The sequence below is a fragment of the Triticum urartu genome, chromosome 1A, assembly GCF_056163025.1.
Source record: "Triticum urartu cultivar PI428250 chromosome 1A, HENAU_Tu73, whole genome shotgun sequence".
NCBI classification, from domain to species: domain Eukaryota; kingdom Viridiplantae; phylum Streptophyta; class Magnoliopsida; order Poales; family Poaceae; genus Triticum; species Triticum urartu.
In genome coordinates this window covers 127,096,338-127,109,337 of record NC_141873.1, presented here as the reverse complement: position 1 = coordinate 127,109,337, position 13,000 = coordinate 127,096,338, and the positions used below count along the sequence as shown (strand labels likewise).

The 13,000-nt window shown below is 46.0% G+C and overlaps 1 protein-coding gene across 1 annotated transcript; it reads right to left on the bottom strand.

Moving 5' to 3' along the window:
• Window positions 1–4,872: 4,872 nt before the first annotated feature.
• On the bottom strand, window positions 4,873–8,318 carry LOC125553029 (uncharacterized). The gene has a single exon (XM_048716775.2). The coding sequence runs from the start codon at window positions 7,907–7,909 to the stop codon at window positions 5,015–5,017; it is 2,895 nt and encodes a 964-aa protein (XP_048572732.1). The 5' UTR covers window positions 7,910–8,318; the 3' UTR covers window positions 4,873–5,014.
• Between the last annotated feature and the right edge of the window lie 4,682 nt (window positions 8,319–13,000).

The window sequence follows — 13,000 nt, the reverse complement described above, 5'->3', positions numbered from 1 at the left end:
CCAACTATCGATCTTCCATATTAGTTGTACACGTACCAATCGAGGTTGTGCCCGCACAAATGGAGACAGTGCCCAACTTTCATGGGTCAAACATGCAGTCGAGTACATCTTCAATTATATCATGCTTGCCTCATTCAAAAAGGAACTAGAGTTAATTCTCACAACCCTCAATATACTTTATTTTAGTATACATTTATACATTTTTTGTACTTGTTCACTACAATGCACTACCACTATGCTTTGTACGCCTCTAGATATAGATATAGACAGCAAGATTCTTGTGTGTCTAGCCTCTGTTTATCACTCTGTTCTACAGAGTTAACATATTATTTATAAAAGGTACCAGATTGTTTAGGACAATTCCAAAAGAATTTGTATCATATTATTTTAGAAAGAGTTGGTGCCTTTTTTCAAAACCGTAAGACTTGTTTGGCAGCACAATTTTATCAAAACCTTAGTAATGTCACACCCTCATAGCACATAGCAAGACATCCAACATCTTTACAATTGATGTTGCTAAAAAGGCCTAATTGATTTGCTATAGAGCACAATCATAGCTATTAAATTTGATGAGAGGATAATTTCATTTCCAGAAAACAATAATTGTGAGATAAATTTTGCGTGAAGAATTTCGAAGATATGCATAGAAACAATACTGTTCAAACAATGAATACAGCAACTCTGAATAACTATGCTGACAACATGTGCATTACGTTCAAACACTACAAAAAAGGAAATAGTATGAAATAGCTTGAACAGTCAGATGGTCATTGAAACCTGATGGAGTGAGACAATCTTAGCCGTTCCCATATTGTACACCACAAAGAATGCTACATGTTGAGAGGTGCTTCGAGTTAACTGTACAAGCTGATGCAATTAGATGACGACAAGATGCCAACCAGATACTCAAAAAATATATTTACCCCTGTTAGTTCCTAGTAAATTCTATCATGGTAATAGCTTGAACAGTGTCGTATGATCATAGACACCTAATGGAGTGACAAAATCTTAGCCGTTTCCATGTTGTACATGAAAAGGAATGCCAGATGTTGAGAGGTGCTTCGAGTTACCTGAACAAACTACACAAGAGGTTGCAATTAGATGGTGACAATATGCCAATAAGATGTTGGATGGCAACGCACGGACATTCTACTATTTGCACAAATTCTTTCCCTAGACAAAAGAGTGCCCATCAAGATCGGGTAGATTATAGTGTGTGGTGATCTCAGAATACCATATTGTTTTTAATGCTCTTATGCATTGACAATGTCTGGGTTTCTGTGGCAGCGCACGGGCATATGCCTAGTAAAGAGTATAAAAATCAGTCCTGCGCTCGCCATGCTGGACATTTGATGTCCCTACCATGGATGACGTTGGGCCTGACCCATCCACCAGTAGTGGGACGATGTATAGACGCGCCCAGTTGGACGTTTGGTCGAGAGAATTCGATGCAATGAGCGTCGAATATGATTCACCCATTTGGCAGCCCTCACTAGTGTCTCCTCAAAGAATGTTTGGCTTGTTCGGATAGAATAAATAAAATAGAATCCTCTGAATAAATTAGGACCTGGAGTGGTTATGGTCTGGATTTAAGGTGGTTTTGACTTCTCTTGAACTGACTCGCATGGTTGACTGGCACAATCTTGCTGGCTGGATATTACACATGGACTGGCTCCTTTATTCATCTCTCTGTCGTGAGGAACCCTAGCTCTATTCCTCTTTTCCTCTCTTCCTCTCTCCCTTGGTTGGCGATTCATTGCCGTCCTCGTCGTGTGTCGCTCTTTCTACGCCCTGCGCAGCTCTTCATGGACAATCATGTCACGGTCGTCATTCGCTATGTCTTCACGAAGCCATAGCTCCTCGGCCCAGGCTTCACCTTCGTAGTCACTGGTGACATACCGAGAGCGGCCGCTTGAGTATATGCTTGAGATTATGTGGCACTGCAACATGAAGTTGTCACATTGGATTCATGGAGCCTCGCCTATCTAGGGCACATGTACTACAACTACTCAAAATCAAAGGTAAAAAATCGGTTTCTTTAGACTCGGCTCAAAATTTTTGCATTTCAGTTGATTTGGCGCACTGTGGACTGATGCTTGTTGTTGTTCATCACACATGTGTGTGATACAAGGTGCCGATTGCCGTTTTTTTAAGTGGCATGATGATCCTTACAGTGAGTTCCTCACACATCTGCTAGGTGACCCGTGTGGTGTTGTGATCCGTTTGAAGACTGATGTGAGGAAGATGAAGATTGAGAAGCAACAAATAGAGCATTTGCTGATGGACGCCAAGTCAAGTCTTGGTGCTGCAGATGTGTTTGCCCTTGACTTGCAAGGTAGACATGTTGAAGAAATGGCTGCAGTGAAGAAGCAATTTGAGAAGCTGAAGATGAACTTTCAAGTTGTTGTCTTTTGTTGTTTTATGTGTTTGACTTACATGCATACAAGTGATGATGTTGATATTGTGTTCAGAGATGTGTGCTTGATTTCACTGAAAATGAATGTCCAGATATGTGTGCAAAATGACACTGAATTTTGTTTTGTGTAATTGCATCTGAATTTCTATGAATTTGTGGTTACGCGGACATGTGGAAATTCACATAAAAATGCTAATTCAATTTTAGATATGTGGTTTCGGCAAATATCAGATATGTGTGCACATATGTGCAGAGATTTAGATGCAGAGAGGCACATATATGTAGGGATTCAGAGATTTAGAGTGCAATAGTTTCAATTGTGTGCACTAATTAGTTCAAGTGGTTGTCGTGCACTGGACAAACGTGCGGACTATTCGCATGCTGCATCGATATAACCTCACTCTCCACCTTTCCCACCCCCCATTCTCCACTCTCGACTCCCCACTCTCCACTTTCCACTCCCAAAAGCTTCGTAGAGGCAACCGTCGATCACTACCCGCCATGGAGAACAACGTAACTTGGCAGCACACAATTGAGGAGTTGACTGGCGAAAATCTAGTGTTTCGTGCGGAGTTGGGAGGGGATCTCCCGTTGGTTCCAAACCACGTGTGGGGTCTCATCGACGTGATGACATCAACGGAGAAGGCTCATGCCTTCCCTGAGGCCAAGGAGTTCCTCCGGCGGCGATTCTGCTATGGGCCATGCATGACACCAGATCTCCTGATTTGGCTCAGTGCGCGAGGTTGTGGATGTATCGCTCCATCGTCCCCCCACCATAGCTAGATCCACACCATGTCGCGTCAAGGGTGGTACGCGTCGTGGACATGGTGATTGCCTTGCTAGTGCCAGTCAACCCCAACTTTCATATCCGCCTGGCCAATTGTTGTTGTTGCTGACGACGAGAGGGACGAGGTGCATAGTAACAAGGAGAATCCTATCGACGTGGCCGACGTGGATCTTGATGTTGTTGTCCTTGTGAAGAAGAATGCCAAGGAAGAAGACGAGGCAGTGGTGGTGCAGAGTGTTGTGACAAAGAAAAGGAGGGGTGTGAAGGAGGGGGTGCGCCGCTCTGTGCGCCTGATGCATGTGCGCCGCTCTCCACGCCTGATGCATGTGCGCCGCTCTGAGTGCCTAAAGGGTGGTCAGTTAATGAGCATGAAGATACTAAAATGTGTAGGACTGAAGATATAAAGATGAATGACTTTTGGGGACCGGGGATATGAAGAAGTGATGTTAGGTATGTTGTTAGTTCAGCATATAAGTTAGTATAAGTTTGGTCTGAAGATGTGTTGTTAGGTATGTTTGCCATGTTGCTATACAAATTTAGTTATGTTGCTACAAAATCAGTGATGCTGCAATATGATATGCCCATGTGCTATTTCTCGGTTGCTACATATGAAAACAATGCACAACATTTCAGAAAAAAGAATGTTCCATGAAAAGCCGATACTTTCCTCCACATAAATGACATCACAATCACCATTAGCTGTGCCACTCTCCATCTTTGAATTATCACACAAACAAAGCGGCCCATCTTCCAATGATTTGATAGGAACTAGCCGATGTAGTTTGTAGCTACAATCCCTTTTGCAATGCCCTCTTTCCACATGATACATATCTTGTGCATATGACAAAATTGCTTCATAATCCATTTTGGCTTTCTCAACAGGAAACTCTACCACCAAACCACCTACATACTCAAGCATACCCTCCAGTACTACAAACCTTTGGAAGTAGTGCAACCTGACAATGAGACCTTCCAAACCATCTGGTGGATCATCAACACCACCTGCACACAAACATCACATTTAATCAGTATAATCTATTCTGCACAAAAAAGTGTATCTGGAGGCATCTTTTTGGAGAATTTGGACTCCGCGTGCTACCTATGCAGTGGTTTGTGTTGCAGCTACATGGTTTTAATCACCGTAGCGGGATCTTTTTTCTTCTTCTTCTTCCTTTCTGTTGTAAGGTTGTGCGCATCCATAATGTCTATACAACATTTCGTTGTTGCGAAGGCTGGGGGTAATTGGTATCTTCACGATATTAATATATTTCCTTTGTCAAAAAATATATAATTTGTCCAAAATCAAACTTTGTAAAGTTTGACTAACTATATAAGAAAAATTATCAACACTCACAATATAAAATCAATATCTTTTTTTTAGATGCATCATGAAATTAATTTTTATACTATATAACTTTTGTACTGTAAATGTTGTTATTTTTTAAGATAAATTTGGTCAAACTTATTTATGTAGTTTGACTTCAAACAAATTTTATACACAGAGTAAAAAAGAAAGCGGAGGGAGTACGTTATTCTAGCTAAGAGCTGTAGTCTTCAGGGTGCATGTGAGCAATCGATCATTTAATCATCTGATGAAGGTTTTCCAAGTTTACAATAAAGTCCTCTGATAATTGAAAAAGCTTTAGCTTCAGATGAAGAACCCACGAACAAAATTTAAAACATGAAGATAATATATTAGAGAAACGAGAACAAAATGCTTAACGGTGGCGACCGATAACTTTGATACAAGAAACAGCCACTGATAATACACAAACATTTTGAGATTCAACCACAGCATGCAAGCCGCGCTGCTAGCCCTTGGAGTTGATGGCGCTCGCCTCCGTGAGCTTCCCATGGAGAACGCTGCTCTCCGACGCCGAGCTGTACTTCTCCTCCGTCGACGGCGCGACGACCAAGCCCGAACCGACCTTCCAGTACTTCCCGTCCCCGGCGCAGCACTTGCCCCCTTTGCCATGCGCCTCCGGCTCCTCACCGTCCGAGCTCGACACCGACACCTCCCTCCAATTGCTCCACATCCTGAGCATTATGTACAGCAGAGCCATGCACACAGTGGCCGAGACGATGGCGATGGCCGCCACGATGCCGGACACCGTGGCGCTCGCCAGGCGCCTCCCGTTCGCCCCGCACGTCGGTAGCGGCGCGCCACAAAGCTCGTTGTTGCCGGCGTAGGACGCGGCCGGGAAGCTCGATAACACGGCGGGTATCGTGCCGGAGAGGAGATTGTCCGACAGGTTGAGGCGGTTCAGGCTGGTGAGCTGCAGCAGCGAGGCTGGTATCTGCCCGTGGAGCTGGTTGGAGGACAGGTTCAGCCGCTCCAGCTTCACGAGGTTGCCGAGGGACGTCGGAATCTGTCCGGTCAGCCTGTTCCGGCTTAGGTCCAGCATCACCTGCAGCTCTGACAGCTGCCCGAGCTCCATGGGGATCGGCCCCTCCAGCGAGTTCTCCGACAGGCGCAGCTCATAGAGCTTGTTGCACCTCCGGAGTGTGGGCGGTATGACGCCGGTGAGACTGTTCTTCTGCAGGTTTAGAACGTTCAGGGACGTGAGCCTTCCTATCTCCTGCGGAATGCTGCCGGAGAGACGGTTGCCGCTGAGAGACAGCTTGAGAAGGCTCGAACAGTTGCCGAGCTCCACCGGTATAACGCCGGTCAATGCATTCGACGAGAGGTCGAGCTCTCCAAGGAACCGCAGGCCGCCGAGCCAGGAAGGCACGGCGCCTGTCAGACTGTTACGCTCAAGGTTCAGATGGGTGAGCTGCAAGCAGTTGGAGAGCTGCGATGGGATATCGCCGGAGAGGTTGTTGGATGAGAGGTCAAGCATCTTGAGCTGCGTCAGGTCGCCCAACTCGGCCGGGATTGCACCGGTGAGATGGTTGCCGGCCAGCTGAAGCCTGACCATGTTCCTCGACCGTGTCACTGCTGTCGGAATGACACCGGAGAAGTTGTTGTCGGTCAGCACCAGCACGGAGAGGGAGCTCGAGCCAAGGAGAGGCACGACGCTGCCGCTGAACCTGTTGTGCGAGATGTTGATCACCGTCAGGTTCTTCAGCTCGAACAGTGCTTCGGGCAGCGACCCCTCAAGGGAGTTATTGTACAAGGTGATGATGCTGAGCTCGGTGAGAAGCCTGAACGTGTCCGGCAGTGCGCCGGAGAGCCGGTTGTCCGCCAATGCCAATGCCTGCAGCCGCCTGCATTCCCCGAGACTCGCTGGGATTGAGCCGGACAGGTCATTCTGCCGGAGCTGAAGCACCGTTAGGCTCTTGAGGTTCCCGATCTTCTCAGGGATAGTCCCATGGAAATGGTTGCCGAAGAAGTCCACCTCTTCCAAGCTCGTGCAGTTGGTGATCTCATCAGGTATGGTCCCAGACATCTGATTCTCGTACAGGAACAAGACCTTCAGCCTCTGCAGCCGGCCGATCTCCGGCGGGAGCACACCGGTGAGGCCATTGTGGTACAGGGACAGCATCTCCAGGTTGCTCAAGTTACCTATCTCAGGTGGCAGAACGCCGGTAAGGCTGTTGTTGTGCAGCACAAGGTTGACAAGGTTCGACAGCCGGTCGATCTCCGACGGAATCTTTCCGGTGAAGCTGTTGTTCGACGCATCGATGGATCGCAGAGAAATGCAGTTGAGCAGCCCCTCGATGCCTCCTTCGAGGTTGTTCCCGGCAAGGAACAGGCTCTCCAAGCTCGAGTTGCCAGGGCAGAGGCCTTCAGGTATGGTACCATCAAGAACATTGTCAGAGAGCACAAGGTACTTCAGGTTCTTCAGCTGTGATGTGGAGATGCTGATCACTCCAGAGATGTTGTTCTTGGACAAGTCAAGAACCTGCAGCTGGCTCAGCTGGTTCAGCTCTTCCGGGATGGCGCCTGTCAGGCTGTTGCCGAGCAGGTTGAGGTATGTCAGGCTGGATAGCTTCCCAATATCCGCCGGAATCGCACCGGAAAACTGATTGTTTGCAAGGTTGAGAGACTGGAGAACACTCAGGCTGCCAATGAACGAGGGAATGATGCCACCCAGCCTATTATCAGACACTGACAGACTACGCAGATTTGCGCAACCACCAAGCTGCTCCGGGATGCTTCCGGTGAGAGTGTTGTTGTCCAAGACCAGCTGCTGCAGGTTCTTCAGGTTGCCAATCTGGTGAGGAATGGCACCACTCAGCTGGCAATAGGCCAACCCCATGGTCTCGAGCTCCGTGCAGTTGCCGAGCTGCGGTGGTATCTCGCTGTGCAGCCTGTTGTCGCCAATCCTGAGAACTTTTAGGTTCCCAAGGAGGCCCAGCTCCGGAGGGATGGTGCCGACGAGGGCGTTGGAGTAGAGGAGCAGCGTCTTCAGGTTCTGCAGCATGCCGAGCTCTGCCGGGATCGGCCCGGTGAGGGAGTTGGAGGACAGGTCAATGAACTCCACAGATATCAGGCCAGATATCGCTGGCGATATCGTGCCGGATAGGCCGTATCCCGACAAGTTGAGGCCTGTCACAATGCCCTCTCCCAGCAGGCATGAAACACCGTGCCAGGAGCAGACATCAGCCTTCGGCGACCAGTCGGAGAGGATGCCTTGAGGATCGATGAGATCGGACTTCACCTGCAGCAGAGTGGTAGGAGCCATGTCCGGTGTGGCTACACATTCCGGTGCAAGCAGGATGCCAAAGAGCAGAGATAGAAGAAGCGCAAGCGGAATGGCCATTGCTACGATGTTATGATGCAACTGTGTAAACTAGAAAGGGGGAGCTGAACTTACAGGATAGCTGCTACCCCGGAGTTGGGAAGATGTGTATAAACCCCCATTGCTGTGGTGTGGTAGGAGCCTAAGCTGCAAAAAGGGGGGAAAGGTGTTGTCAAACGCCTACCTGCTCTGTGTATCACAGTCAGGGAATGTGCTGGGCTCCTACTAGTGAAAATGCAATACAAGCCAAAGGAGAAGGTAGAGCATGTAGAAATGCAGAATCCCGGTTACAGATATATGATTAGAATAATCAGAGTAGCTCTGAATAATGCAGAGCTAGTTATCAGGTATTTTAAAGGCTAACCTTGTTGCTTTGACTTGTTAGTTCAGCTTCTTCTGGGTGATATCTAGTGACAAGAATGAAAAGGGCACTGGAGATTAGTAAACTGGTGCACTTTACAGCGGGTACGTGCTTAAACAGTTCAACTGCCCTCCTTGATTTGGTAGCATAAGGACAACTACATGATGCTTCCATGGTTGATTAAATAGTGTTCTTGCTCAGGTTTGGTGATAAATAAAACGAATAGAGCGTACTTACATTGTTTGCCTATAGGAAAATAAATAAAATTTCTGACTATTTAAGCAACCAGATAGCACAGAAATTCCTACTTAGCAGGCTATCAACTATTGGAGATACTGTTGGCCATCTAACCCAAAACAAAGGAATTCAGCAGGTTCAGTGAGTGGCTGTGCCTTCTGCATACTTCGAACCACGACGACATACTTCTGGTTTCACATAACTGAAGACAGCACACCATAATTGTACTATGATGAAACAATCGCTGACATGCATGAGGAGGAAAAAGGCCAATCAGTAACCAAGTGAGCCAGACCCACTAGTGGCGTTTCAATTATAAGGTAGTGGAAAAGTGACTTTTGCATTGGAGTGACAGTGACAGAATTGAATCTCAAGAGACCACGGGAAGCAAGAAAGGTAAGAGAGAGAGAAAAAAACTTACAGTAACCACCACAGCAGTTGTGTCCATCCCCATGCTATGACAGGCAGCAATGCAGCAGCATGCATGGGTCGCACCAGCTCACACTCTACTTTGTTTGCTTCGGTTCAACTGCACGTAGCAGGGATTCCATGGGGAGAGCAAGTCCAATCAGATAGAGACATACAGTTGTGCTGTTATCCGAAAGCAGCATCGCAGTCCTAATGATGCACAACCACGCCCACCTTTTTGGTTTAGACTCTGAATCCTGGAGCACATCAAATGAGCAATTGCATCTCATTTCAGACTTCAGGCCGCTTGAAACACAATAATTTTTCTGGATCCTTGCGAGAATTCAACTGTGATCAGCACACCTGTGAAACCCCTGCATTGCAAACATGCTGTTCCTTCTGGTGAGCCAGCTGCCTTCAGCAATTTTCCAGTCATTTTGATTGATCATTCAGCTACTAAACCACAACTGTGAAGACTTTTGTATGCATGAACAGAGGTTCAGAGAAGAATTGAAAGGGGTCAGTAGATCTGTAGATGACTGATGTTCCCAACTACTCATCGGTCGGTAGCATGAAGACAATGATGTGCTGTTGGTGTAATGGTTGCATCATTGGTCCAAGATTGACTTTGTTCTGCATTCAAACAATTTAGTACTGGCTCCTTATTGAGCTGGCTTTGACTTGTGCCTCCATAACATTTTCCCTTTTGCTTGCACGTTTCTTACTTGCTCACACCCACGGGAGTTGGGATTCGGGTTATCGGACAGGACATGAATCAGGTGACAAAGTTGGGTGTATGATGGAATGTACTTGTACTTGCTTATCCTAAAGCGAACTGTTTAATTAAGCATCACGGAGAGCTATATTCTAACATAAGACATCATAGAACAAGCCGTCTTAAGCAAACATTCTTGGACAAATGCATAAATCCATTTTGCATGCTGTTGGATCACGCATGTGGAACAATCATTTGCTACTTGGAAACAATGGTGTAGAGAAACCCTACCCTTGTACCATAACATCCATAGTATTTGGCATGAGTATATTATTATATTCAGATCATTTGACAAAAAACATTTTCATTGTAATTAAATAATGTTGCTATTCTGAAGGGAACATCGTGCAATGAGTGGGATTAACAAGGGTCATCCTTTATCATAGAAAACAAGGAGGGGATTTGAAGAATTTAGAATAATATGAAAACAGGCCAATGTAGCATCACATCATGCGGCATGCCATAAGATTCCTCTAATTATTAACTAGAATCATTTTTATTTCGCCAAGAAATTCATTACTATGGCATCATCATGCAACAAAATACAACACAACACAACAATTTGGCTACATGACGAAATATGATGGTGTATTAATGTGCCATACATTATTCCTTATGTGTGCAGTTGGTGGTGGTTTATTTCTCGGTAATTACTGAATTTCAAAGTTTTTTAGGATTCCTCTTGAATCCCAGTCCAGGCACTTCCTTTCATTTTATGTATGCTGCATAATTTTATTAGTTGTGAAGCCAAAAATCCCAAACAATCCATACAAAATGCATTGCAATGATTAATAGATTGAATGGACAACGACTAACCTAGCTGCAATGGCACGTAAGATGTAAATTTGCATGGCTAACCATGTGCTCGAGCAAATCAGCCACACCTTCCCCCATGCAGAACGTCGACAGCAGCACTTATCTTTGCATATGAGGCACCCAATCAGCTGGGACTGGACGCCTTTTTCAGTTTGGAGATCGGAAAGCACATCTCCTTTCAGATAATCTGTCGGCAAAAGCGCTTTTGCTCGCATGATCGGTCGTTGACTCCATGCTATTATGAGAAGATTATCACCCTTCACCTTCATGGTGCAGAGGCACAGCTGCTTGACGAAATGACGAGATGACAATGTGCAGTGGAATCCCTATAACCATTACCAACCCATGTCATGTCAGGGGCTGCGAGTGTCGAGGAAGCAACCAAGTTCGCTAAGGCTGATGGCTAGGTTGGTACTCGATCCAACTGCAATTTTTGCAAACTAATAGAGGTAGAAGACTCTGAAGAAGCCGGATAAGTTGATCCGTCTGCAGCTTTGCGCGTCTGAAATGTACAACTTCACCATGCGTTGGTTCGTCGGTCAGCATCCGTGTGTTTCCAGAGCAGGAGCAGCTGCCAATCTCCCTCTTTCATCCATCCATCGCAGGTGACAGCAACTCGTTGACCCTGAACTCAGCATCTAGCCACACACGAAACTCGTCTGTGCGGCCTCGAACCCCGTCACGGCGATCGAAGGTGGCCTCAGCGGTGCCTGTGCTTCAGCGCCATAAGGTCGAACACAGCGCGGGCGGCAGGCGCGGTGCCCTTGGTCCCATGAGGTAGCTTCAACCAAAGAAACCACCACGTCAGCTTCTCCATGGAGATAAGACCACCTGATTTGAGCAGCAAGAAACCGTCTAGGGGATCCCGCCGAGGCGCAGCCCTCCGGGATCGGTGGCCGTCGGACAACCGCCGTCCCGCTATACAGTTGGCGCATCACGCGGGATGGAGAGTGAAAGGCCATATGATTCTGTCGCTGGGCCAACTGTGCTCTAGGCTTTTTCAAGCTCGGTTGCTGGTTCGGCCTGTTAGACTTGGGCCTTTGAGAGGCCGGGCTAAAGCCTTAATTATGAAATGCTCTAAAGACTAAAAAAAGAAGAAAATAAAAGAAAAGGGAAATCACTATTTACCCCATACAAAAGAAAATCACTATTGTGTACCCTTCAACTTATGGTTCACACAGAGTGCAATATGTGCTTTCTGACAAACATGTACTCCTCCGTGTAGTGTAACATGTACTCACTGGTGAATCAGTGCTTTTTCCGCAGTGCAACATGTACTCGCCGACTCAATATATACTTCATGCGTGACGCAACATGTGCTTAGTGCAACCTATGCTTTCTTGATGCAATCTGTAGTTCACACATGGTGTAATGGCCACTTTATAATGCAACATGTACTCGACTAATGAAAAAAACATTAAAAAAATAGCATGATTCAATGCCCCCCCAACACACACACACACACACAATGTGAAGAAATAGGGAAACCCACCTTGTTGCATCGGGAGTGAGAAGTTGTTGGTCGCTCCCTGCTTAGCGCTCAGTAGGAAAGTGGGTAGGCTAATTAGTCGCCTTGTTTATGAATCTAGTCAAGAGTCGGAGCTTTGATGGACCGAGATAGCTTAGGCCGGACGAATTTCCTACCTATGAAGTGAGGTAACTAATGAGATTAGTGAAGTGGACATTAAAAGAAAGAGAACAAAAAAGGATGAAGCGGGCATAAAAAAGGAAAATCTGCCCATACACCACCATCCGCTCAAAACTACCTGCTGATCAAGCACAATTCACCCTTAGCTCCCAATTGCCAATACAAAGGAACCATTGTCACCATCGCCTCGTTTGTCAGCTTTCTTGCCAATTTTCTCGGCCAATCTGATTCTAGATTATACATTTAAACTTCAATGTTTGTGACTTTGTTGCCCCATCCCGATGGTCGAGACCTATATGTATGGCGGTTCAATCTTGGCATTGACATGTTTGTCTTAGTCGATGCCAGAGAGGAAGTGGTGTTTTGCCTTTGCAAATCAATGGTTCTTGATCCATCTTTCTTTTCTGGAGTACTTTGTGTTTTTGTTTTTGTGCTTCATACTTTTGTGCTCTTGGCATTCTTCTTTAGTATCCCAAGACAAAATAGCGGTTCAATAGCCTATGCGCCTCCGATAATAGTGCATTATGTGGCCTTGGATTCTCACTTCTAAGGTGGGGACTCATATCACTCTTCAAAGAGATTTAATGTCGAACGCTTCAATAGGTTGTTTCACTTATTGCACACTTGTAAAAGATAGAGTGGGTGTAGTAAGTTGTTTCTTTCCTCTACCATATTAATTGTTGCAATTGTCTTTGAGGCGAAGAATGCTAGTTTTAGTTCCATTTTTGTTGCACGAGTCAGTAAAATTATTGGTGCTTGTAATCCATACAGTTGATATTGAAATTTTCCAAGTTGAAAGGATCGATATGGTTGACTAGAAGGGGGGTGAATAGGCAACTAACAATTTTTTAGCTTTTCTTTAACAAG